The sequence below is a fragment of the Pseudoliparis swirei genome, chromosome 11 (assembly GCF_029220125.1).
Source record: "Pseudoliparis swirei isolate HS2019 ecotype Mariana Trench chromosome 11, NWPU_hadal_v1, whole genome shotgun sequence".
NCBI classification, from domain to species: domain Eukaryota; kingdom Metazoa; phylum Chordata; class Actinopteri; order Perciformes; family Liparidae; genus Pseudoliparis; species Pseudoliparis swirei.
The window spans coordinates 5,082,398-5,106,399 of record NC_079398.1 but is presented as its reverse complement, the minus strand read 5'-3'; the positions used below and the strand labels follow the sequence as shown (position 1 = coordinate 5,106,399).

General features: G+C 49.4%; 1 protein-coding gene and 1 long non-coding RNA gene across 2 annotated transcripts; both read left to right on the top strand.

Moving 5' to 3' along the window:
* The first annotated feature begins 49 nt into the window (after window positions 1-49).
* rragd (ras-related GTP binding D) lies at window positions 50-20,679 on the top strand. Its single transcript, XM_056426670.1, has 8 exons — window positions 50-67; window positions 129-249; window positions 501-796; window positions 6,798-6,997; window positions 8,253-8,367; window positions 9,680-9,822; window positions 19,829-19,977; window positions 20,145-20,679. Exons 1-8 carry the CDS (start codon window positions 50-52, stop codon window positions 20,297-20,299), a joined length of 1,197 nt encoding a protein of 398 aa, XP_056282645.1. The 3' UTR covers window positions 20,300-20,679.
* LOC130201150 (uncharacterized) lies at window positions 13,688-17,213 on the top strand. The gene is made up of 3 exons (XR_008833140.1): window positions 13,688-13,771; window positions 16,811-16,963; window positions 17,049-17,213. It is a non-coding gene; the product is annotated as an uncharacterized LOC130201150 (long non-coding RNA).
* Window positions 20,680-24,002: the final 3,323 nt, after the last annotated feature.

The following is a 24,002-nucleotide window of genomic DNA, read 5'->3' as shown; positions in this document are numbered from 1 at the left end:
CTTGACAGACACACAAATAGAACCCTCCGCTGCGGGAAAGGTCACCGGCATGGCTCCCACGGATCAGGTGGCGACGCGGGGAAAGTGGGCCACGCGGGCGGCTCGAGTCCTGAGCCGACCACGAGCAGCCGCGGCCGGCAGTGGGAGCGAGAGGGGGCGGGGAGCAGGACTGCGCGGCGGAGGGATACTACGACGACGAGGACGACCTGGAGGCGTTTTCAGACGCCGAGCCGGGCTGTGAGGACGGAGGTGAGGGGGGGGGGGCCTTCCCTCGGGCTCTGCGTAGTTTGTGAGGTCAAAGTTCACGTGACACCTGACACTCAGTTCAGTGAGTTAGTCTCAGAGCTGTAGGAGTATTTGGTACTATTTAATCCCATTGTCATGAATATTGTTCTCCCAGAATCACACATCATGACATTGTGTTGAGCCCCATCCTCTGATGAGTCGGTTGTGTAGAAGCACTTCGTCCTGCAGCATCTCTGGTTCTTCTGTTCCTGTAGTGTTGGGCTTCAGCGACCCTCTGAACGGAGAGGTCAAACCTCGCATCCTGCTGATGGGCCTGAGGAGGAGTGGGAAGTCCTCCATCCAGAAGGTGGTTTTCCATAAGATGTCGCCCAACGAGACCCTGTTCCTGGAGAGCACCAACAAGATCTGCAGAGAGGACGTGTCCAGCAGCTCCTTCGTCAGCTTCCAGATCTGGGACTTCCCCTGCCAGATCGACTTCTTCGACCCCACCTTCGACTACGAGATGATCTTCAGGGGCACCGGAGCGCTGATCTTCGTCATCGACTCTCAGGTCAGCCCACACACCCAGAGGAATAGACTATATATATATATATATATATATATATATATATATATATACAGCAAGGGCTGGGCACGTTAACGCGTTAATCTTGCGTTAACGCTTCACTTAATTAACGCCGACAATTATTTTATCGCGCAATAACTCATGTTTGTGGGGGAAAAAACAACAACAAAACAAAAAAACATATAAACATAATAATAATAATTAGAAGGAGAAGAAGAAAGATTTATTATTGTAAAAGTGTGTTGCTCACAGGCTTTTATTTTGTAAAAGTCTGCTACTGCTTGCTGCGGAGCCGGAAAGAAAGTCATTCGCGGTTTAACAAACATGGAGAATCTCAACAAATGACGGCAGGTACGAGACGCCCTCAAGACACACGTCACACGGAGAATACACGAGCTGGATGAAAGGAGAGGACTGCAAAGCGACAGCTTCACAACGTGCTGTTGCTCTCATGGGGACGACTGGACATCGGGGGACCAGACGTCCTCTTTCCCCGGACATGTCCTGCTTCTGAGACCTAAAGAATGCGTCCGGCAGGGATTCCAAAAACGTCGGGATTTTGCTTCGTCGGATATTTGTGTTTCTCTGGGTTTTCATAAACTCGTATTTACCCCTTACAAGTTTTGGAAATGGTATCTCCCTTCTTACGTGTGCTCTGACGGTATAGAGGACAGTCATTGGTCGACCGATCTCAGGGTTGCCAGATACACGATAATTATCCCCCAAATACAACCATGTTGAGCCTTTGGTACGATACTTCACCGTCTCCAATCTGGCAACACGGAGCACCTCGCCGCCTCCACTAGTTCATTGTTGTTTGTGCTGTAAACTCCGACCAGCGCCGCCGCTCCCATAGCGCACTACGCGCTGTGCGGAGGGCACCACGTCCTGAGGGGCTCCACAAAATAGGCAACTAAAAAATCCTCATTGTTATAATAATTATAATGCCGATATTATTTCAGTCTAGAAATATTAGGCACCTTTTAGGCATGTATATCACAAAACAGGCAGAACAAGAGAGATGTTTAATCTCAGCACCCTGAGACGAAGTGTCCTCTTTTTCATAAACTCAAATCTGGTCACCCTACTGGACATCACTCGGTCACCACAATGACCTCGGAGTGACTGCATTATATTGATGAGAAGTGGGCGCTGCATTCACACGCCCTGACTGATGAAAACAGAGGAGACACATGATGCTGAAACGTGCGCGGGACACTTTACTGAAGTTGCACAGCAGTGGAATGTGTCACATAAAGTCACCACACTGAGCAGATAGAGCACCAGAGATGATCGCTGCTGCGAGACGACTGCCTTTGATCATGTCTCTGCTTCACAGTCTCCAGCGCTCTGTCACAGTGTCTCTGCATAACTGCGTTGGACAATGTCCTGACAGATTTTATGGCACTTTAGTTCATATGGCAGAACATTTCAAATAAGTGTCAAGTTCTAGGAATTGACAAACTGCACTGAAAGTGTTTTCTGGTGTCTCTAACAGGGACAACACATGTTATGGCACTTTCATTCATATGGCAGAACATTAAAAAAAAAAAAAAAAAAAGATGTTACTCAAAGTAAAGGAGTGCATCCAGCAGGGGGAGGTGGAGAGCTCCAATGTGGGTTTTATTTGATTTGTTGATTTTAAGTTTTATTTGTTTTTTTAACTCTTTTCTTTTAATGAACACATTCAGAGTCGGAGTTTTAAACGTAAATGGAGCGAGGGACAGTAAGAAGAGAACATCTATTTATGAATTTAACAAGATGAAAGCCAACGATGTTCTCTTCTTACAAGAGACGCACAGCGACAGCACCAACGAGGCGGACTGGAGGAGGGAGTGGGGGGGGGGAAGTCCTCCTGAGCCACAACACCAACCTCAGCGGAGGAGTGGGCTTCCTCTTCTCCAGGGCCTTCAGCCCTCGGTCACTGGAGGTCAAACACATCGTGGAGGGGAGGCTGTTCTTTGTGAAAGCACGGTTCGACCTTTTTAATGTTGTTTTAATTAATGTCTATGCTCCAACAACCGGGGCAGAGAGGAAGCTGTTTTTATCCAAAATTAATGATGTTTTAAATGACTGTGCCTCGGAGGATTTTTTATTCTTGGGGGGGGATTTTAACTGCACAGAGGATGATTTTAAAGACAGAAATCACACAGAGCCACATCCAGCTTCACAGCAGGTTCTGAGGAGGCTGGTCCATTCTCATGGTCTGGTGGACGTGTGGAGAAGGATGCATCCGGACTGCCGACAGTACACATGGTCCCACGTTAGGAGGAAGGATCTCCTCAGCCAGGTTAGACCGTATTTATGTTTTTAAGCACCATTTTAGTATTTTTAAAATGTGCAGCATTGTTCCGGCTGGTTTTACTGATCACTCTTTGGTTTTATGTCATGTTTTTATTAGGAACTTTTTACCCAGGAGCGCATATTGGCATTTTAATACAGTTTTAACTTTCAATAGGAGTTTTAGAGAGGTGTTGTTTTATTTTTGGGGCATTTTTAGGCTGAGGAAGAGTGATTTTAATAATCTTAGGCAGTGGTGGGACCGTGGTAAGGTAGAAATTAAGCTCCTTTGTCAGCAGCACACTTTCAACGTCACTAGAGACGTCACCAGATCTATGAAGGACCTGGAGACTGAGATAGTGGACCTAGAAAGTTTGAGCGAGTCCACAGGAGATCGAGGACATATTGAAGTCCTCAAGTAAAAAGCGGCTCTCGCGACCTGTTCGAAGTTAGAGTACAAGGCGCACTGGTCAGGTCCCGATTCCAGACCATCGCGGAGATGGACACTCCCTCTAGCTTCTTCTTCGGCCTGGAGAAGAGGAGTGGGCAGGCAGTGATCCACTCACTGCTGACGGACGCAGGGCAGCGGTTGTGGAGCCAAGCCAGATCCGGAAGCGGCGGTGGGGTTTACTCCTCCTTTATGCCACTGAGTATAGGGAGGAGGGAGAGTTGACGGAGGGGCTCTGTGGGGAGCTGCCTCAGGTCTCCGAGGAGACTAATGAGGAGCTCGACAGACCCATAACCCCCCAAGAGCTGAAAGCTGCCCTGCAGGAATGCAGGAGGCGCGCCCGGATCGACGGCCTCCCCGCTGAGTTTTACAAGAAATACTGGGATGTCCTCGGAGGGGACATCCTAGAGGTGTTCAACGAGTCTGGCCTCTGGTTCCATGCCGATGTCCTGCCGGAGGCAGTGCTGACGCTACTGCCAAAAAAAGGAAACCCGCAGGATATCGGTAACTGGCGCCTGTGTCTCTGCTGTGTGTGGATTACAAGCTTCTGTCCAGGGTCCTCGCCTCCAGGCTGAGGGGAGCTATGGAGCAGGTCCTCCATCGGGACCAGACCTACTGTGTGCCCGGCAGGTCCATGGTGGATAACGTCCACCTCATTCGGGATGTTTTGGAGGTCTCCAACTCGTTGGGTATGGATACTGGTCTGATTTCTCTAGATCAGGAAAAGGCTTTTGACCGCGTTGAACACGGCTTCCTCTGGAAATTTCTGGGGAAGTTTGGGTTCAGCGCTGGTTTCATAGCTAAGATCAAGGTGTTGTACAGTAATGTTGAGAGTGTGCTGAAGATAAACGGCAGGCTGTGTGCTCCTTTTAGAGTGAGTAGAGGGTCCGGCAGGGCTGTGCTCTGTCCGGGATGCTCTGCACTCTCCTCGAGCCTTCCTCATTAAAATACGCTCTAGCCTGCATGGTTTGGTTTTACCTGGTTTTAATGGAAGAATGTTTTATCGGCGTATGCCGACGAGCGTTGTTTTTATTAAAGCCAAAAGATGTAAACCTTTTAAATCAAATAGTACATGATTTTAGCACGGCATCATCAGCGAGGGTGAACTGAAAGAAAAGCGAAGCCCTCGCTGTGGGGAGTGGCGTGGCCTCCGGTTCTTCCACAAAAACTCATATGGAAGGCGGACGGTTTTAAATATTTAGGAATATACCTGGAAACCGAGCATGGTCCAGAAGAACTGGGAGGGCGTCACAGAGAAGATAGAGGAAACTTTCCAAGTGGAAGTGGCTGCTCCCCCAGATGTCTTTTAAAGGTAGAGTACTGGTTTTAAACAATCTTATTGCATCCCAACTGTGGCACAGGTTGACCTGTTTAGACCCTCCCTCGGGCTTCTTAGCCAACATACAAAAGAAGATGGTGGATTTCTTTTGGGAGGGTCTACACTGGGTGCCACAGGGGGTGCTGTTTTTAGCCAGAGAGGAAGGGGGACAGGGTCTTGTCCACCTGGCCAGCCGGACGGCCACTTTTAGATTACAGTTTGTTCAGAAGTTTTTAACGAGTCCGGGGTTTTTAGTGTGGCGAGACGTGGCCAGCTGCATCCTCAGACGTGCTGACAACCTGGGGCTGGATACTGCTCTGTTTTTAATAGACTCCAGCTTTTTTAAACTAAGTGGGCTGCCTCCTTTTATCAGGGTGTTTTTAAGTCGTGGGCCCTTTTAAGCACGAAAGGTGCCCACAGTCTGACTCTCTGTTCTGGTTGTTGAGAGAACCATTAATTCACGGGCAAAACTAGACATTAGCAGCAGCGTCACCCTGGACTAGCAGGCGCTGCTGCGAACAAAGACCCTTTCCTGCAGCAGTTGGTGGATGCAGTGGGGCCGACGCTGAGCGACCCCCGGCCCTGGGCTCCTGCTGGGTCTGCATTCCGACCTGGTGGCGAGGAGGCTCCTGGAGCTGTGGAGGCAGAGGCTGACCGGGTTGGAGAGGAGCCTCCTCAGCGACTACAGCCAGCAGAGAGCAGAGCGGACCCTGCAGACCCTTCCCAAACATCTCCCTCAGCCCGGGGCTAGGGGGACTCACGGCCCCTGCTAAGAACGAGCCACCCAGAAAACTGCACACTGAACAAAGCAGACAAGAAGACTTTGTATTTTAACCTCGTGAAGGTATCAACAGGTCCAGACTGTGCAACAGACCGCCCACTGTGTGGTCAGAGAGACTTGGGCATGGAGGCCCTGGCCCGCAGTGGGGGGTCCTATACAAGCCTCCCCTAAAGAAAAGGACCGCTGACCTCCAGTGGCGGATTTTACACGGTGCTGTCGCGTCCAACGCTTTTATTTCGTAATCAATCCCGCTGTCCTGAGCCAGTGCCCCTTCTGTGACCTCCGGGAGACTATTTACCATGTTTTTAACGAGTGTAAGAGACTTTTGAGTTTCTTTGCTCTTTTAACAGTGGTTTTTAGTCTTTTTAATGTGGTTTTTACAGAGAAGGTTTTTATCATGGGAGCTGCCTACAAAAAAACAGAAAAAGAAAAGTGGCAGCTCCTAAATTTTTTATCCGGTGAAGCAAAAATGGCCATATATTTAACAAGGAAGTCCCGGGTGGAAAACAGAGAGGGGCAGGAAGCCAGGGCAGTGTGGCTCTGCAACATCAGAGCCAGACTCTGGCTGGAGTTCAGGTTTTACAAACACATTGGAGACCTGGATGCTTTTAAACAACGCTGGTGTTTTAAAGATATTGTTTGTTCTGTGGTGGAGGAGGAGCTGGAGTTTGCACCACTTTTTATTCGGTAAAACATGTTTTCTTTTTTAATGTTTTTAATGTTTTGTTTGTTTGCTTTTATTTTAAATAACCTGATTTTTAAAACACTTTATTTGTAGAGAAACGTTGCGATGGAAAAAATGTAAATAAAGTGTTTTTCAAAAAAATAAAAAAAATAAAAAAAATAAAAAAATCTCTCCCTCTGTCTCTCTCTCTCTCTGTCTCTCTCTCTCTCTCCCTCTGTCTCTCTCTCTGTCTCTCTGTCTCTCTCTGTCTCTCTCTCTGTCCCTCTCTCTCTCTGTCTCTCTGTCTCTCTCTCTGTCCCTCTCTCTCTGTCTCTCTGTCTCTCTCTCCCTCTGTCTCTCTCTCTCTGTCTCTCTCTCCCTCTGTCTCTCTCTCTCTCTGTCTCTCTCTGTCTCTCCCTCTCTCTCTCTCTCCCTCTCTCTCTGTCCCTCTGTCTCTCTCTCTCTCTGTCTCTCTCTGTGGGGGGGGGGGGGCAGGACGACTACGTGGAGGCTCTGGTCCGGCTCCACCTCACCGTGACCCGGGCCTACCAGGTCAACCCGGAGATCAACTTCGAGGTGTTCATCCACAAAGTGGACGGCCTGTCGGACGACCAGAAGATCGAGAAGCGGCGGGACATTCACAAGCGGGCCAACGACGACCTGGCCGACGCCGGCCTGGAGCGCATCCACCTGAGGTGGGCCGGCCCGCTCCGGGGTTCTGTATAATCTGTCTAATCTGTAGGGCCGTCGTGACCGGAGCATCACGGACTAGAGGAGACGTATCGTCTGAAGCTCACACCAAAAGCCTTGAGAATATTCACGTGAATGTACTCGCTTGACTATTTGAGGCTTTTCGCGTTACTCGCTTCATTTGCGCCTTAGAAGAAGCGGGGCGTAGAGGGGGCGGGGCTTAGAGGGGGCGGGGCTTATCTCTGTGGCTTTACTCCGTGGAAACAGTTCTCATGTCCTTCATCCACATGAAGAACTGACCACTAGTTCTGCTTCATATGTGTTGAGGACGTCACACACACGTCTGAACATGTAACGCCCTCATGTCTGGGTTCATGACATTAATATATATATATATTTATATATATTTATATATATATATATATATATGTATACATGACATCACCCGTAGGCTCACACAGCTCGGTGACTTTCACCTCTACGTCTGAATAACTGTCTCTCACCAACGGAGGAGCAGCTCATCGTAACTCGGCTTCGGGCCAATTTTTCGGTAAAGTTTGAATATTTCAACTTGAGGCGAGTTTCGCGTCTTTCGCAACCACTCACACCTCTACATTGACTTTGCTTCTGGGATTTACTCGTGCAAAAAACGGCCAACCCTTTTGGTGTGAATGAGTCTTCACTGGCCTCACACCTCGAGTGTGATTCTCCCGTCAACCATTCAGATACCAGAGGTGCTTCTGGATGCACGGCCTCCTCAATGTTCTCTGCTGCTGCACACGGCGACCTCATCACTCAACACACGCAGGCACAGCTATCGGAACGCCCCTTTCCATTTTTATTCAGTATTCAGAAAGGTCACAATGTTCTTTAATATAAAAAATCTGCAGGATGTGTAAATATTTAAAAAGCCGAACGTAAATGTTTCCGCAGTGTGTTAGGGGTGTGTCCTCCTACAGCTCTCACCCAGGCTCCTGAAGGCCTCGGCAATGTGACACACACACGTCAACATGTCGGTTCATTTGGGGAATGGAACTAAGTGTGATAGAAATATTCTCATTCAGCTTCATCTACAGTCTCCTATCAATGAAATGTTGGGACTACAATATGAACTCCTGTGTGTGATGACCGTGATGCTAATCTTTTTCTGTCCGCATTTGCACAAGGCTAAAAAAAGAAAAAGAAAAAGATTCAAATTGAGAGGCACGTTGTGATTGAAATCCATTCTGATTCAGATATCTCTCCCTCATCCACCTCCAGCTTCTACCTGACCAGCATCTACGACCACTCCATCTTCGAGGCTTTCAGTAAAGTGGTCCAGAAGCTGATTCCACAGCTGCCCACGCTGGAGAACCTGCTGAACATCTTCATATCTGTGAGTAAACCACCGGCTGGACCTCTTCATCTGAACCCGGACGTCTCGATGGAAACGTGACACCTGGGTGCTGCTGCTTCTCTACCGCAATGTGGTCCTCGGGCCACTAGGGGGCAGTGCTGCACCACACCCCACTGGTTGCTCCGCGCATGAGGTCTCCACGCTGCGCTGCTGCTGTGGGTTCAGGGTTGGAGGTTCTTCAGCCCTGAAAGCCACATGTGGTTCATATCTGGATAACATATTTCCAAACCTCTGCTGATGCCATTCATTCATATTCTGAAAACAAACATCTTTTTAGGTGGAATCTTATTCAAGTGTCCACGTAATATGTCTTGACTTTAGCTTGTTCTGCTCTTCGCCTGTGTTGTTCACTGTCACAGTGCGTAACTTTCTCAGTGTCGTCCTGGTCCTCTGTAGACCTCCATCAGTAAACGAGACCATCAGAGAGTTATTCTTAATGCTGGTCATCGGAGCCACCGGCTCGGATCCTGCTAAAATCAGATGAGATCATGCAGGTTCACCAGAAAGCTCCAGCGGGGCCTCCGGCAGAGACCAGTCCACCGTGGCTGGCTCCTCCCCCTCCGGGAGCAGAGCTTCTCTTTGCTGGACCTCCACCACCACACTGCTAGAGACCCAGAGCCTATTGCTGGGTCCTGAAGAGGGAAGGGTGGCACGGGAGAACCAGAACCAGAACCAGGACTGAGCGGGGCAGACTGCAGTGAAATGAGACTCAGAAGCAGTACCGCTTTCATTCAAAGGGGGCGCCACAATGAACATGACCTCAACGCGCTCCACATGAACATCTGGTCAGAGTGAATCCAGAGAGGTTTTCTCTTCCTCGCGTCCCGTTTGCCTTCAGTCACCAGCGCGCCGCCTCAGTTCTCTTGTCTCATCCTTTACGGCTCTTCAGGGTTTGGTGAAGCTCCTCGTCTCCAGCTCCCCCTGCAGAGCTCAGCCTGCCTCCCCTTCCAGCTACACCTGTTCATGCTGTCTGGCTCGTCATGGACCTACAATGCTGAATATGATCAATGTGTCTCGTACAGCTGGCACTGTCCCAGCAGCTGGTTCAGACCGCTGCACACGTACCACTGACCCAGGTGCTCCTCACACAGAAGCTCCTCCCTTTAGTCACAGCTTATCTTTTTTGGTTAATTTGAATTCATTGGCATGCTCTTTGTTTTTATTTGTCTTTTTTCAGTTTCATCCTTTCCCCAAGTCATGAATGTGCCGATCAAAGAGCCGTGACGCTCTCCGGCGTGGTTCATGCAGAGCGGTGCATGCTGGGTGGTGACGCTCCTCTGTGTCTTCTCAGAACTCGGGCATCGAGAAGGCCTTCCTGTTCGACGTGGTCAGTAAGATCTACATCGCCACGGACAGCAGTCCGGTGGACATGCAGACGTACGAGCTGTGCTGCGACATGATCGACGTGGTCATCGACATCTCCTGCATCTACGGGTGAGCCGGCTGACGCCGACAGAACGAGATGCACGGATGCAAAGTGTTCCTTCAGGAACATTGAACAATGTTTATTTACACTCAAAAAACCATTCCAGGCCTTCTTAGAGGGGACTCATTTAAATATTGTTTGATACATTTAAATAAATCAATTCCAAAAATAGATATTTATATTTAATGGGTGTAACACGAAATGTAGGAATACTTTCATTTATTAGATTTATTTAGGTTAGATGGTGTGCATATCAACGCAAAATAAATGTGTTTCATTAGGGACGACCCTTTGCGCCAGCTGAAAATCAGTTGTTTGCATGAGGTGAACACGCCTTCTGGGCTGCGGCGTGTAGTGGCTGGCGCTGTCGCCTCACAGCCAGAGGGCGTGGGTTCAATTCCGGTGTGGGCGGTCCTTCTGTGGAGCACGTTCTCCTGTGGCAGCGTGGGTTCCCTCCGGGTTCTCCAGCTTCCTCCCAAAGACATGCAGCAGGTTAACTGACCTCTAAATGTCCCGTAGGTGTGAATGTGAGTGGTTGTCTGTCTCTATTTGGGCCCTGGATGACCTCTGACCTGTCCAGGTGACCCTGCCTTCGCCCTATGTCAGCTGGGATCGGCTCCAGCGCCCCGCGACCCTAATGAGGATAAGCGGTATGGAATAGAATATTAAATTTCCAATTTATATTTTGAGTTGAACAAACACAAATTAATTTAATTTAATGAATATCGTTATTTTATTTTAGATGTATTTGATACAAATGAGTTGGACTAACTTAATTAAATTTTATTGCACTGATGTGCTAAATTTGAGTTAGAGTTGCATATAATTATTGGATGGAAACCTGCCAACACTTGAGTTCATCCAATGAGTCGTTTCTTTGAGTGTGTGTGCATTTAAAAGAAAATCAGCTGCCATTCAAATTTCATTTACAAACAAGGCTTCTCGATCTTTCCCAGGGCTGTTTACCTTTTCATAATATTCAAAAGAAATGTTCAGCTTTGCATCACTTTACGTTTCTAAATGGCCCTGAAAGATGTTTAATTACAAATGCACAACATATTTCTATGATCGAGGCTCTCCCCCGGTCCTCCTGAGCCCCAGAGCCTCTCCAATCCGCTCTGGAGTCTCGCCTCATTTCTGAGTCCAGCTCTCGTTGTGAGAACAGCTTCCAGGTCAAACCAAAGCATCCCGCCGGCCTCGCCCTGTGTGGTCAGGGTCACATGACGCCACACAGCCACACAGTCGTCCCCAGTCACACGTTTCTCTTGGTCCTTTGAGACCACAGAAGAGTCGGGTTACTGCAGGTCCTGGAATTATGACAGTGAGATGTATATTATATCATTTCTGATGTCTGACTTTAGAGAATGGAAGCTGGGTTTAGATAAAGTAATAATGGAACCAGCTTTATGACAGGTGTCACGTGGTTATTGTAAATCAAAGACACGTCTCAATGTTTCACATCCATTCATTCTGAAGCCACATCATTTTATTAAAATGAAAAATCAGACTGGTACACTGAGGCAAACCCAGGATTGTGACGGTCTCCCTCTTTGTGACGATGTCATGTTGGCACGCAGTGATCCGTCTGGAATGAGGAGTCTTTGTAGAGGAGGAAGAGTGAGGGAGGAGGATGAGGAGGAGGAGACGATCAGATGAGATTATCTCTGATCAGATCCCTCCTCCACGTCGGGAACAGATGTCGGACCTCCAACCGAGGACGGCGGAGCTGTAATTTGATTAATTGATCAGATCTGTGCTGCTTCACCACCTGCACCGAGAACATGACATTGATGGGCTTTGTTCATGTGAGAGAAGTCCCAGATATCCCAGGAACCTCAAAGCTGCACGAACCCCAAATAAACCATTTAACTGGTTTTAATGCATAACAAGAATGCTGAAATTACCACTTGATGTTTAGTTAGAAAACTACTTTTAAGATGCTGGTTCTCTGAATGGATCCATCAGTGCGAGGCTCTGGTCACATCAACACTTGTCTGGGCGTGAATACGACGGCTGGTGATGGGTCTGTTCCTCCAGAGATCCATGAGGTATCGTGGAGCTCTGGAGGAACACCCACGGCTACAACGTCAGTTTCCTCCATTTCTGCTTTGCGTTTGGTGTGTTGGGAATAGATGAAAATCGCCTTGGTGTCACGTTCCCTCTCCAGTCAGCAGCTCAGAAAAGGCGACAGCAGTGCCAGCTCTTCATCTACAGTCTCCTATCAATGAAATGTTGGGACTACAATATGAACTCCTGTGTGTGATGACCGTGATGCTAATCTTTTTCTGTCCGCATTTGCACAAGGCTAAAAAAAGAAAAAGAAAAAGATTGAGAGGCACGTTGTGATTGAAATCCATTCTGATTCAGATCTCTCTCCCTCATCCACCTCCAGCTTCTACCTGACCAGCATCTACGACCACTCCATCTTCGAGGCTTTCAGTAAAGTGGTCCAGAAGCTGATTCCACAGCTGCCCACGCTGGAGAACCTGCTGAACATCTTCATATCTGTGAGTAAACCACCGGCTGGACCTCTTCATCTGAACCCGGACGTCTCGATGGAAACGTGACACCTGGGTGCTGCTGCTTCTCTACCGCAATGTGGTCCTCGGGCCACTAGGGGGCAGTGCTGCACCACACCCCACTGGTTGCTCCGCGCATGAGGTCTCCACGCTGCGCTGCTGCTGTGGGTTCAGGGTTGGAGGTTCTTCAGCCCTGAAAGCCACATGTGGTTCATATCTGGATAACATATTTCCAAACCTCTGCTGATGCCATTCATTCATATTCTGAAAACAAACATCTTTTTAGGTGGAATCTTATTCAAGTGTCCACGTAATATGTCTTGACTTTAGCTTGTTCTGCTCTTCGCCTGTGTTGTTCACTGTCACAGTGCGTAACTTTCTCAGTGTCGTCCTGGTCCTCTGTAGACCTCCATCAGTAAACGAGACCATCAGAGAGTTATTCTTAATGCTGGTCATCGGAGCCACCGGCTCGGATCCTGCTAAAATCAGATGAGATCATGCAGGTTCACCAGAAAGCTCCAGCGGGGCCTCCGGCAGAGACCAGTCCACCGTGGCTGGCTCCTCCCCCTCCGGGAGCAGAGCTTCTCTTTGCTGGACCTCCACCACCACACTGCTAGAGACCCAGAGCCTATTGCTGGGTCCTGAAGAGGGAAGGGTGGCACGGGAGAACCAGAACCAGAACCAGGACTGAGCGGGGCAGACTGCAGTGAAATGAGACTCAGAAGCAGTAATTGCTTTCATTCAAAGGGGCGCCACAATGAACATGACCTCAACGCTCCACATGAACATCTGGTCAGAGTGAATCCAGAGAGGTTTTCTCTTCCTCGTCCCGCTTTGCCTTTCAGTCACCAGCGCGCCGCCTCAGTTCTCTTGTCTCATCCTTGCGGCTCTTCAGGGTTTGGTGGCTCCTCGTCTCCAGCTCCCCCTGCAGAGCTCAGCCTGCCTCCCCTTCCAGCTACACCTGTTCATGCTGTCTGGCTCGTCATGGACCTACAATGCTGAATATGATCAATGTGTCTCGTACAGCTGGCACTGTCCCGGCAGCTGGTTCAGACCGCTGCACACGTACCACTGACCCAGGTGCTCCTCACACAGAAGCTCCTCCCTTTAGTCACAGCTTATCTTTTTTGGTTAATTTGAATTCATTGGGATGCTCTTTGTTTTTATTTGTCTTTTTTCAGTTTCATCCTTTCCCCAAGTCATGAATGTGCCCATCAAAGAGCCGTGACGCTCTCCGGCGTGGTTCATGCAGAGCGGTGCATGCTGGGTGGTGACGCTCCTCTGTGTCTTCTCAGAACTCGGGCATCGAGAAGGCCTTCCTGTTCGACGTGGTCAGTAAGATCTACATCGCCACGGACAGCAGTCCGGTGGACATGCAGACGTACGAGCTGTGCTGCGACATGATCGACGTGGTCATCGACATCTCCTGCATCTACGGGTGAGCCGGCTGACGCCGACAGAACGAGATGCACGGATGCAAAGTGTTCCTTCAGGAACATTGAACAATGTTTATTTACACTCAAAAAAACGATTCCAGGCCTTCTTAGAGGGGACTCATTTAAATATTGTTTGATACATTTAAATAAATCAATTCCAAAAATAGATATTTATATTTAATGGGTGTAACACGAAATGTAGGAATACTTTCATTTATTAGATTTATTTAGGTTAGATGGTGTGCATATCAACGCAAAATAAATGTGTTTCATTAGGGACGACCCTTTGCGCCAGCTGAAAATCAGTTGTTTGCATGAGGTGAACACGCCTTCTGGGCTGCACGGCGGTGTAGTGGCTAGCGCTGTCGCCTCACAGCCAGAGGGCGTGGGTTCAATTCCCGGTGTGGGCGGTCCTTCTGTGTGGAGCACGTTCTCCCCGTGGCAGCGTGGGTTCCCTCCGGGTTCTCCAGCTTCCTCCCAAAGACATGCAGCAGGTTAACTGACCTCTAAATGTCCCGTAGGTGTGAATGTGAGTGGTTGTCTGTCTCTATTTGGGCCCTGGATGACCTCTGACCTGTCCAGGTGACCCTGCCTTCGCCCTATGTCAGCTGGGATTGGCTCCAGCGCCCCGCGACCCTAATGAGGATAAGCGGTATAGAATATTAAATTTCCAATTTATATTTTGAGTTGAACAAACACAAATTAATTTAATTTAATGAATATCGTTATTTTATTTTAGATGTATTTGATACAAATGAGTTGGACTAACTTAATTAAATTTTATTGCACTGATGTGCTAAATTTGAGTTAGAGTTGCATATAATTATTGGATGGAAACCTGCCAACACTTGAGTTCATCCAATGAGTCGTTTCTTTGAGTGTGTGTGCATTTAAAAGAAAATCAGCTGCCATTCAAATTTCATTTACAAACAAGGCTTCTCGATCTTTCCCAGGGCTGTTTACCTTTTCATAATATTCAAAAGAAATGTTCAGCTTTGCATCACTTTACGTTTCTAAATGGCCCTGAAAGATGTTTAATTACAAATGCACAACATATTTCTATGATCGAGGCTCTCCCCCGGTCCTCCTGAGCCCCAGAGCCTCTCCAATCCGCTCTGGAGTCTCGCCTCATTTCTGAGTCCAGCTCTCGTTGTGAGAACAGCTTCCAGGTCAAACCAAAGCATCCCGCCGGCCTCGCCCTGTGTGGTCAGGGTCACATGACGCCACACAGCCACACAGTCGTCCCCAGTCACACGTTTCTCTTGGTCCTTTGAGACCACAGAAGAGTCGGGTTACTGCAGGTCCTGGAATTATGACAGTGAGATGTATATTATATCATTTCTGATGTCTGACTTTAGAGAATGGAAGCTGGGTTTAGATAAAGTAATAATGGAACCAGCTTTATGACAGGTGTCACGTGGTTATTGTAAATCAAAGACACGTCTCAATGTTTCACATCCATTCATTCTGAAGCCACATCATTTTATTAAAATGAAAAATCAGACTGGTACACTGAGGCAAACCCAGGATTGTGACGGTCTCCCTCTTTGTGACGATGTCATGTTGGCACGCAGTGATCCGTCTGGAATGAGGAGTCTTTGTAGAGGAGGAAGAGTGAGGGAGGAGGATGAGGAGGAGGAGACGATCAGATGAGATTATCTCTGATCAGATCCCTCCTCCACGTCGGGAACAGATGTACGGACCTCCAACCGAGGACGGCGGAGCTGTAATTTGATTAATTGATCAGATCTGTGTGCTGCTTCACCACCTGCACCGAGAACATGACATTGATGGAGGCTTTGTTCATGTGAGAGAAGTCCCAGATATCCCAGGAACCTCAAAGCTGCACGAACCCCAAATAAACCATTTAACTGGTTTTAATGCATAACAAGAATGCTGAAATTACCACTTGATGTTTAGTTAGAAAACTACTTTTAAGATGCTGGTTCTCTGAATGGATCCATCAGTGCGAGGCTCTGGTCACATCAACACTTGTCTGGGCGTGAATACGACAGCCGGTGATGTCGGTCTGTTCCTCCAGAGATCCATGAGGTATCGTGGAGCTCTGGAGGAACACCCACGGCTACAACGTCAGTTTCCTCCATTTCTGCTTTGCGTTTGGTGTGTTGGGAATAGATGAAAATCGTCTGGTGTCACGTTCCCTCTCCAGTCAGCAGCTCAGAAGGCGACGGCGTGCCAGCTCTTCATCGGGAAGCAGCCGATGTCGTGGGAGCTCAGGCCTGAGGCTCCTGTGCTCTTCACTCAGAGTCCAACAGAGGCCTCTTGAGATGTGTGTGGAGGGATGCGTATTCCCATCAGATTCTCTTCATGCCAGTCACGGTCGTGCCACCAGAAACAGGATATTCAGAGTGCTCATACCTTTATGCAGAATCCTTCCTCGTGGGGTCGGGTCACACTCAATAACTGCAAATGCACACAGAGAGACTCACAAATGCAAACACGACGATTCACAAATGTGCACAGAACCATTCACAAGAGTAACGTTTAGTTTTGTGCCATAGCTTCAAAAACCAAAAGACAATGCAGCTCACTGAGTCTCCTCCTCTGGTGTTTGGCGTATCGTAGACGGACGCAGCCTTTCTCGCCGCCTCCAGGCCCCGCGAGCGATTAGACACGTTTTATTGCGTTCCCGTGACATCGACATCAACATCGTGACTCATACAATACAGCAGGAGACAGAATGTTAGGAACAAATCAGTTGTAGACACAGACTTCATTCTGACTTGGTTACATGAACGTGTCTGAAACTCTAAATCATGGCGACTCCCTCGTGGATTATTCCTTCAGTCCAATCCTCCCCGTTGTGTTCGGTCGGCTTGTGTTCCGCTGGCTGAGCTTCTCGGCGACAGCAGAAGTCAAAGTCTCAGACGTCTCACGAGTGAACAGAGCGAAGCCGAGAGCGGAGCGGTTTGAAAGCGACCGCATGTGTGGCGTCGGGGAACACGGACCGTGTGACGATGACATGTGGTCCCACTGCCCCCTGGACCGGCTGAGCCTTATTTAACCCGCGTGTGTTGTAGAGCTAACGGGGGGGCTTCCCATCAACTAGGCCACGTCTGGCCTGCAGGGAGTGAATATGTAACCCAGCCCGGCTGTGGGGGGATGTGGAGCCGAGGGCGCCAACAGGACTCCGCCTCCATGCTGCCAGATGTCTGTGGATTCGGGATGTGAAGGTAGACCAGTCCATCTCAGTCAGACCGGGGGTCCTGGTGTGTTCATGAAGCCCGGAGTGAACGGTTCTGTCTTTGGAAGTTACAGACGGAGAAGAAATACCGTTTCCTCCGGTTCGTGGAGCAGCCGTCCGCCCTCGACCACCGGAGGCGGCGTTAGCGACAGGCTAATGGGCGAACGCTAATCACTGAGCTAGTAGAATGTACTTTTGAAATTCTTTTATTTCTGCTCAATAAATAGTAATAATAATAATAATAATGATGCAGTTTCTGTAATTAATTAATAGCCACTAAGAGAATCGATAAGGAACCGACCCGATGGGAGGAGAGTGTGGAGGAGCCCCCCCCCCCGAGGGGTCGGCCCTCAGCCTGAGCTCAGCAGGTCGTTTCCCACAGCGCCGCCATCCAGACGCCGCGTTGTTGTCCTACACCTCATTACATTTATTTTCTCCCGGCGTTCCTCGGAAAGCTCCAGTGGCTGGGATTTTCCTTGCCTCTTCTTTTGTCAGAGAAATTCAATTATTTCTTCTTCTATCTGGCAACAATGGAGGATTTCACCAAACTCACGCCGGCGGAGCGCGTTCCCCTTCTTCTTCGTCTCTCATCTGAGGATCGCTGCGACTGCTTTTCGCCCACGGCCTGCTGAGGCCAGTGGCCTCGTTTATTCTGATCATTGCATTAAATCCTCTTGCGTTTTGGTCTCGTCTCATGAATCATTAATCACAGCTCCTCACGGCCACTTAGACACACTTCCTCAAACTGTTATCACAAGGTTCTGAAGTCTTGGACCGTCATGCTGAGAAAACGCCTTCTCTCCAGTGTCTGGTGAAAAGTGGTTGAATCCTCCTCTGGAGTCTGGAAGCTTGCAGGAGTCCAAGCTGTCGGTATCAAGTCTGCATCTCGGGTTCTGCTCTTTGTTTGTCCTCGAGTTCTTTGAACCCAGAGAATCGGCTCATCAGGCGCTCCGAGCTGTCAATCAACACGACGGAGGAGAAGAATGTAGAAAATCAAACCTGGGAAGAAAACCTAAACGAGTGAGAATGTTGTGGAGCGGCGGTCTGGACGTGATCACCACCGGAGGAAGACGTTGACTTTGAAATGTGTCTAATTATAGAAATACGGACTCGGAGTGCAGAGGTCAGAGCAGCGGAACAGGTGGCAGGGAAGAAGACAAAGGGTTTCACCATGAGAGGTAGAGAGAGGCGGAGCGGGGAAGAGGGGAGGAATGGCGGGTGGACAATCAGCCGGTGGCTGGGTGGGTTGGGATTAGGCTCAGTCGTGGTTGAGGCCAGTAGGGAGTCACCAGCAGAGGAGCTGGAGACGGACCTGCAGGGCCAGGAGAGACAAGCAATGACCGCATATCTACCTCCAGCACACCTGTCTCCACTGAAGCAATCACACACACACACACACACACACAATCACACACACACACACAATCACACACACAATCACACACACACACACACACACACAATCACACACACACACACAATCACACACAATCACACACACACACACAATCACACACATACACACACACAATCACACACACACACACACACACACACACACACACACACACACACAATCACACAATCACACACACACACACACACACACACACACACACACACAATCACACACACACACACAATACACACACACACAATACACACACACACAATACACACACACACACACAATCACACACACACATACACACACACACACACACACACAATCACACACACACACAATCACACACATACACACACACAATCACACACACACTCACACACACACACAATCACACACACACTCACATACACACACACACACACAATCACACACACACACACAAACACACACAATCACACACACACACACAATCACACACACACACAATCACACACACACACACACAATCACACACACACACACAATCACACACACACACACACACACACACACACACACACACACACACAATCACACACACACACACACACACACACACACACTCAGTGACAGGACAACGTCGGGGAAAGACAACAGGGCTCACTGACAGATGGACCATGATCCAGACGCTATTGTCTCCGGACCTAAAACACACTCTCTTGTGGAAAGTACACACTATCTCTCCCGTCATGCTTCCTGCTGCTCCACAGCTCCGTCACGCTTCAGTTAACATGAAGCGTGACGACTCCAGGTGTCTCCCAGCAGCTCGTCTGTCACCCCCACCTGACCCCACCTGTCCCCACCTGACCCCACCTGACCCCACCTGACAGGTAGGAACACACGTAGTTCCACTTTGTGACTGCGGGCTGAACCTGTGTCGCTCCGTGGAAAGACTGAAAAGCGGATCCAAAGGTCAAAGGTCAGCATGAGAGCAGTGCGGGGACATCGGGCCCTTTTGGCGTTGCAAAAAAATACAAGTTCACACTTGCAAATGAGGCGGCCTCGCCAGAGCGCTGACCCAGATTTAGACGTTCTCTGAATCCGGAGCCGGGTTTGAACGTGCGGTCGGCCTTCCTGTGAGGAAAGGGAAGTCGAGACTCGGCCGTCGGCTCGGCTTCTCCGTGAGGCGATGCTGCGTATTCATACGGAATAATGAAACCCCCCGCGTGGCTCCAGAAAGAAAAGGAAACCCGAAGACGTGAACCGGGGGGACGGCATGTAAATTCATTCGAGGCGACAGAGAAAACAAAGAATTGTTTCCTTTGCTTTGTTGGCTTTCTGTGCGAGAGCGGAATAAATGACCAGAGAGAACGGCGCGTCCTCTCCGACGCGCTCTGCTCTCCTCCCGGCGCCGACACACGTCTGGCATGAGGTGGACCCTCCATCCAGCTCTGTTGTCTCCCTCAGTGTGACGGACGGTGAAGCCGCTCTGCCCTACGACCAGGAGTCCATGGCCATCATCCACCTGAACAACACCACCGTCATGTACCTCAAGGAGGTCACCCAGTTCCTCGCCATGGTCTGCTTCGTGCGCAAGGAAAGCTTTGAGAGAAAAGGTAACATGAGAGGTCTGGGGGTGGAGGGCTCCTCAAACTCTCCTCAGTGAGACGACAACAGATTCAGACTTACTCTGAAAACACGGCCTTTCAGGCGCTCTGCGCGGGCCTCAGTGCAGCATCACGGGTCCTTTCCTTTCACACACCTCTCTCCGCTCCCCTCACAGGGCTGATCGACTACAACTTCCACTGCTTCAAGAAAGCCATCCAGGAGGTGTTCGACGTCCGGGTCAAGCTTCAGCAGAACCGCAAGCTCCTCAGTCAGAGGAGGTGGAGCAAGCTGACCGCGGCCAACGGGGCGGGGCTTAACAACCCCCACTGAGACCCGATGACGTCACGCCGCACCGGGGACACGACTCTGAACGCCAGAAGAGCTGAGTGGAGTTGAGCTCCAGTCCCACTGCAGCGAGAACCACAGAGCGGACACAGGGCTGTGATCAAAGAGGACGCTCTGATTCCTTCAGCCAATCGGAGTCCGTACACTGCAGCCCACGTCACCTGTTTGAACAGGTGGGCCGGAGGGGAGGGGCCTCTGGGGTCTGGGGGCCCGGTGTGTACACCTCCTTTTCACATTCATACCAGCACAATTTCACCTGAAGCAAAAGTAATGATTTAAACGGGTGTAACTTTTAGATAAAGACTAAATCTAATCTAACTAAGTTCAATATATCTGACAATTAAATATAAATATATATCAGTTCATTCTGGTCCCAGTCTATGTCGTTATTTTCAATAGCAGTCATTAATCTTTGGCCAGAGATCCAGTCGCCCTGCGGCGCGACCCTCATCCACTCCTCCCTCCTCCCCTCCTCTCCTCATCCACTCATCCCTCCTCCCCTCCTCTCCTCCTCCCCTCCTCCCCTCCTCCCCTCCTCCCCTCCTCCCTCCTCCCCTCATCCCCTCCTCCCCTCATCCTCCTCCTCCTCCCTCTCCCTCATCCACTCATCCCTCCTCCCTCTCTCCTCCCTCCTCCTCCCTCCTCTCCTCATCCCCTCCTCCTCCTCCTCCCTCCTCCTCCTCCTCCTCCTCCCTCATCCCTCCTCCCTCCTCCTCCCTCCTCCCTCATCCACTCATCCCTCCTCCTCCTCCTCATCCCTCCTCCCTCATCCCCCCTCCCTCCTCCCCTCATCCCTCCTCCCTCCTCCCTCCCTCCTCCTCCCCCTCCTCCCCCCTCTCTCCTCCTCCTCCCCTCCTCCTCCTCCTCCTCCCTCCCTCCCCCTGCTCTCCTCCTCCTCCCCTGCTCCCCTCCTCCTACCCTCCTCCCTCCTCCCCTCCTCCCCTCCTCCCTCCCTCCTCCCTCCTCCCTCCTCTCCTGCTCCCCTCCTCCTCCTCCCCTCCTCCCCTCCCCTGCTCCCCTCCTCCTACCCTCCTCCCCTCCTCCTCCCCTCCTCCCCTCCTCCCCTTCCTGTCGTTTTGGGGATTTGTTGGTGATTGTGTCTCTAAAATTGCCAAAAAACTTTAAAACCACAGACAGCCACTAAAGATAAATATAAATCCTCTGGATCCAGCGGTCTCTGGACGTCAGTCAGGACGTGTTCTCTCTGAAAGACATCCTCGTGTCGACAGACTCGGTTGGCGCTCCTTCGGTGCTGAGGAGAGGAGACCACACGGGGGGTGAATTCACCTGGCAACCTGACGGCTGTAATCGTGTTGCTATGGCAACGTGAGCATGGGGCGCTTCACACATGCAGCATTTAATGAGCCCCGACAAAAAAAACGTGTTTCAGTTGTTAGTTTGTCGTCTCCTGAGACGTCGGCACTGTGACACCAAAGTGTTCATAAGCTTCATTCATGGCTGCTGCTTTATGACCACAAGGTATTCCCACAATGCAATGCAAGCCGCGTGGAGGTGAGTGACATGTGTGTGAAGGTGAAGCTGTCAGTCTGAGTGAAGGAGGACGCCTCGTTACGGTCCTCTGGACATCGGGAGCTCGTCTCCCCGAGGAGAGTCCTCCTGAAAGTTAGGTTTCATCTGAAATCTGAAATGCAACAGTGGAAATCTAAAATGAAAAATGAAATCCACATAAATGGCTAAAGCAACATGATTGATCCCAGACCCGATGACAGAAGAATGATGGGCGTCTGAGATGTTAACAGTGACGTGGTTAAAGTGTCCTCACGGGGAGAACCTCCTCTCTCTGGCCGTCGGCCCTCGTTGTGATGATCATAAGCATCATTATCGATGTCACCCTCTATGAGCGGAGTCCTCTCACGGTGACTTTAGTGCACTTACCTCCCCGCTGCGCCTCCCTCTCTCTCATTAAACGGGAGCCAATGAGAAGTCGACACTGAGCGAGGGAATCGGGACGGAGACCAAGAAGAGAGCGAGAGGCGGAGCAGGAGCCGCCTCCTCGAGGCAACCCGACACGCCTCCAGGAGCCGGCGGAGCTGGAGGCCTCATCGGGGGCCTCTGCTGGGGTCCATCACCAACATCCTGACGGCGGCCCAGAGCCCGGGCCGGTCGGCGGTCAGAAGTTTGGGTCACGGCCTCGTCGGAGCTGGTCCCGAGGTCTGTGTCCAGAGAACCTGCAGCGAGGCTCGGAGGCCACGGGGAAAACGCAACTCCCTGCTGATAGTCAGCTGTCAACGTGAGAGGTCAAAGGTCACGGGGTCATGTGCTTCCCCCACTCTGGCCTCGCAGCCTCTCATTGGTTAGCTTCAGGCAACATGCCCCGCCTTTCAACCAACACAGCATGCTATTCGCTAACCGCTTCACGGGAAGCGAGGCTTAACTATCGTACATCGTTCGCTACTCCCGCTAGCGTTTTCACTTCCTGTTTTCAAAATAAAATGGTTTTCACAATAAAATGGTTTTAAGATCTCCAAAGGGAAACCTCCATTTTAACTACGCCTTCCATAATCAATACTTTTCATTTATACCCGAATCATCTTATTGGCTTTAATAAACATTTAGTTATAATGAACATAAACTTTTACTTTTAAGCATATAGTTACAGTGACTTTCTTCTTGGTTTTTCCTCATTCTTCATAATATCCTTTATTAATTATCATATCTATCTTATGTATTCATTTAAAAACATAGACCTTCTTTGACATACATGTGCAATTAAAGATATAAACCATTACAACGCTCCAGTCCCACAGAGACCGATAGCGTTCATTGGTTTGATTACAAGTCAAGTCATTTAATTTATTTGTATGATCTAAAGACTTTCCTTTGCCATATAAATGGATGTTTCATTCATATTCATAATAACAGGAACAAAGAGCAGGCTGCCACTGAGTCAAAGACCAGACCAGCTGGATCAGCGCTTGATAAATAAACTGATTGGATGGACGAGACGAGCCAAGATTCTAAGGATGATCAATGAATCTGGCATGGAAATGTTTGGACGCTTGTCAAATTCTAAGGAAACGGACGAGAGATAAATCGATAACCTGTTATCCCGAGGCCGAGCGATGGCTGAAGAGAGCGCGAAAATGGAAAATGAATTAAAAACTCAGTGCGAAGTGCAGAGGGAAGTTGGGCGCTTGCACACTCAAAGAAACAAACTCAAAACATGGTGGAAATACTGAAAGGGTGTCAAGTGATGTGGAGCAATGCAAGATGACAATGAGCGTGAAGATGTGGCGGCCCGGTGCTTTCACCTGCAGGAGGAAAGGAACATGAACAATGGACTGGGAGGAGACCAAAACATTTAGGGATTTAGTTTTGGAAATGGTTCCAAAGAAAGTTCTAATACGTCTGTTAAAACAGAAGTGTGCTGTGGAATAACTTAGTGTTGATGTGAAGTCAGAGGTTGTAAGTCTCTTGAATATAAGTGTAATGAGAATGTTTGATGTTTTTTCTGTGAATAATGTTGTGAGGTCAGAACATTGAACCTGGGCTTGAGTTGCAATGTGTCTAATGCAGTTATTTTACATAACCAGCAGGAATATAATCTTTTGGATTGTGTCATCACAGCTATGACATCATTTGTTTATTGTTCTCTTTGTCTGTTTTTAAATGTATATGTGCCTATACATTCACATTGTGTGTGTGTCCCATGTGTGTGTGTGTGTGT

Bases quoted from the DNA above. Each gene is read 5' to 3' on its own strand.
- rragd (XM_056426670.1), top strand. The intron at 9,823-19,828 runs GTGAGCCGGCTG...TGTCTCCCTCAG, and splicing joins GACATCTCCTGCATCTACGG to TGTGACGGACGGTGAAGCCG. The intron at 19,978-20,144 runs GTAACATGAGAG...CTCCCCTCACAG, and splicing joins GGAAAGCTTTGAGAGAAAAG to GGCTGATCGACTACAACTTC.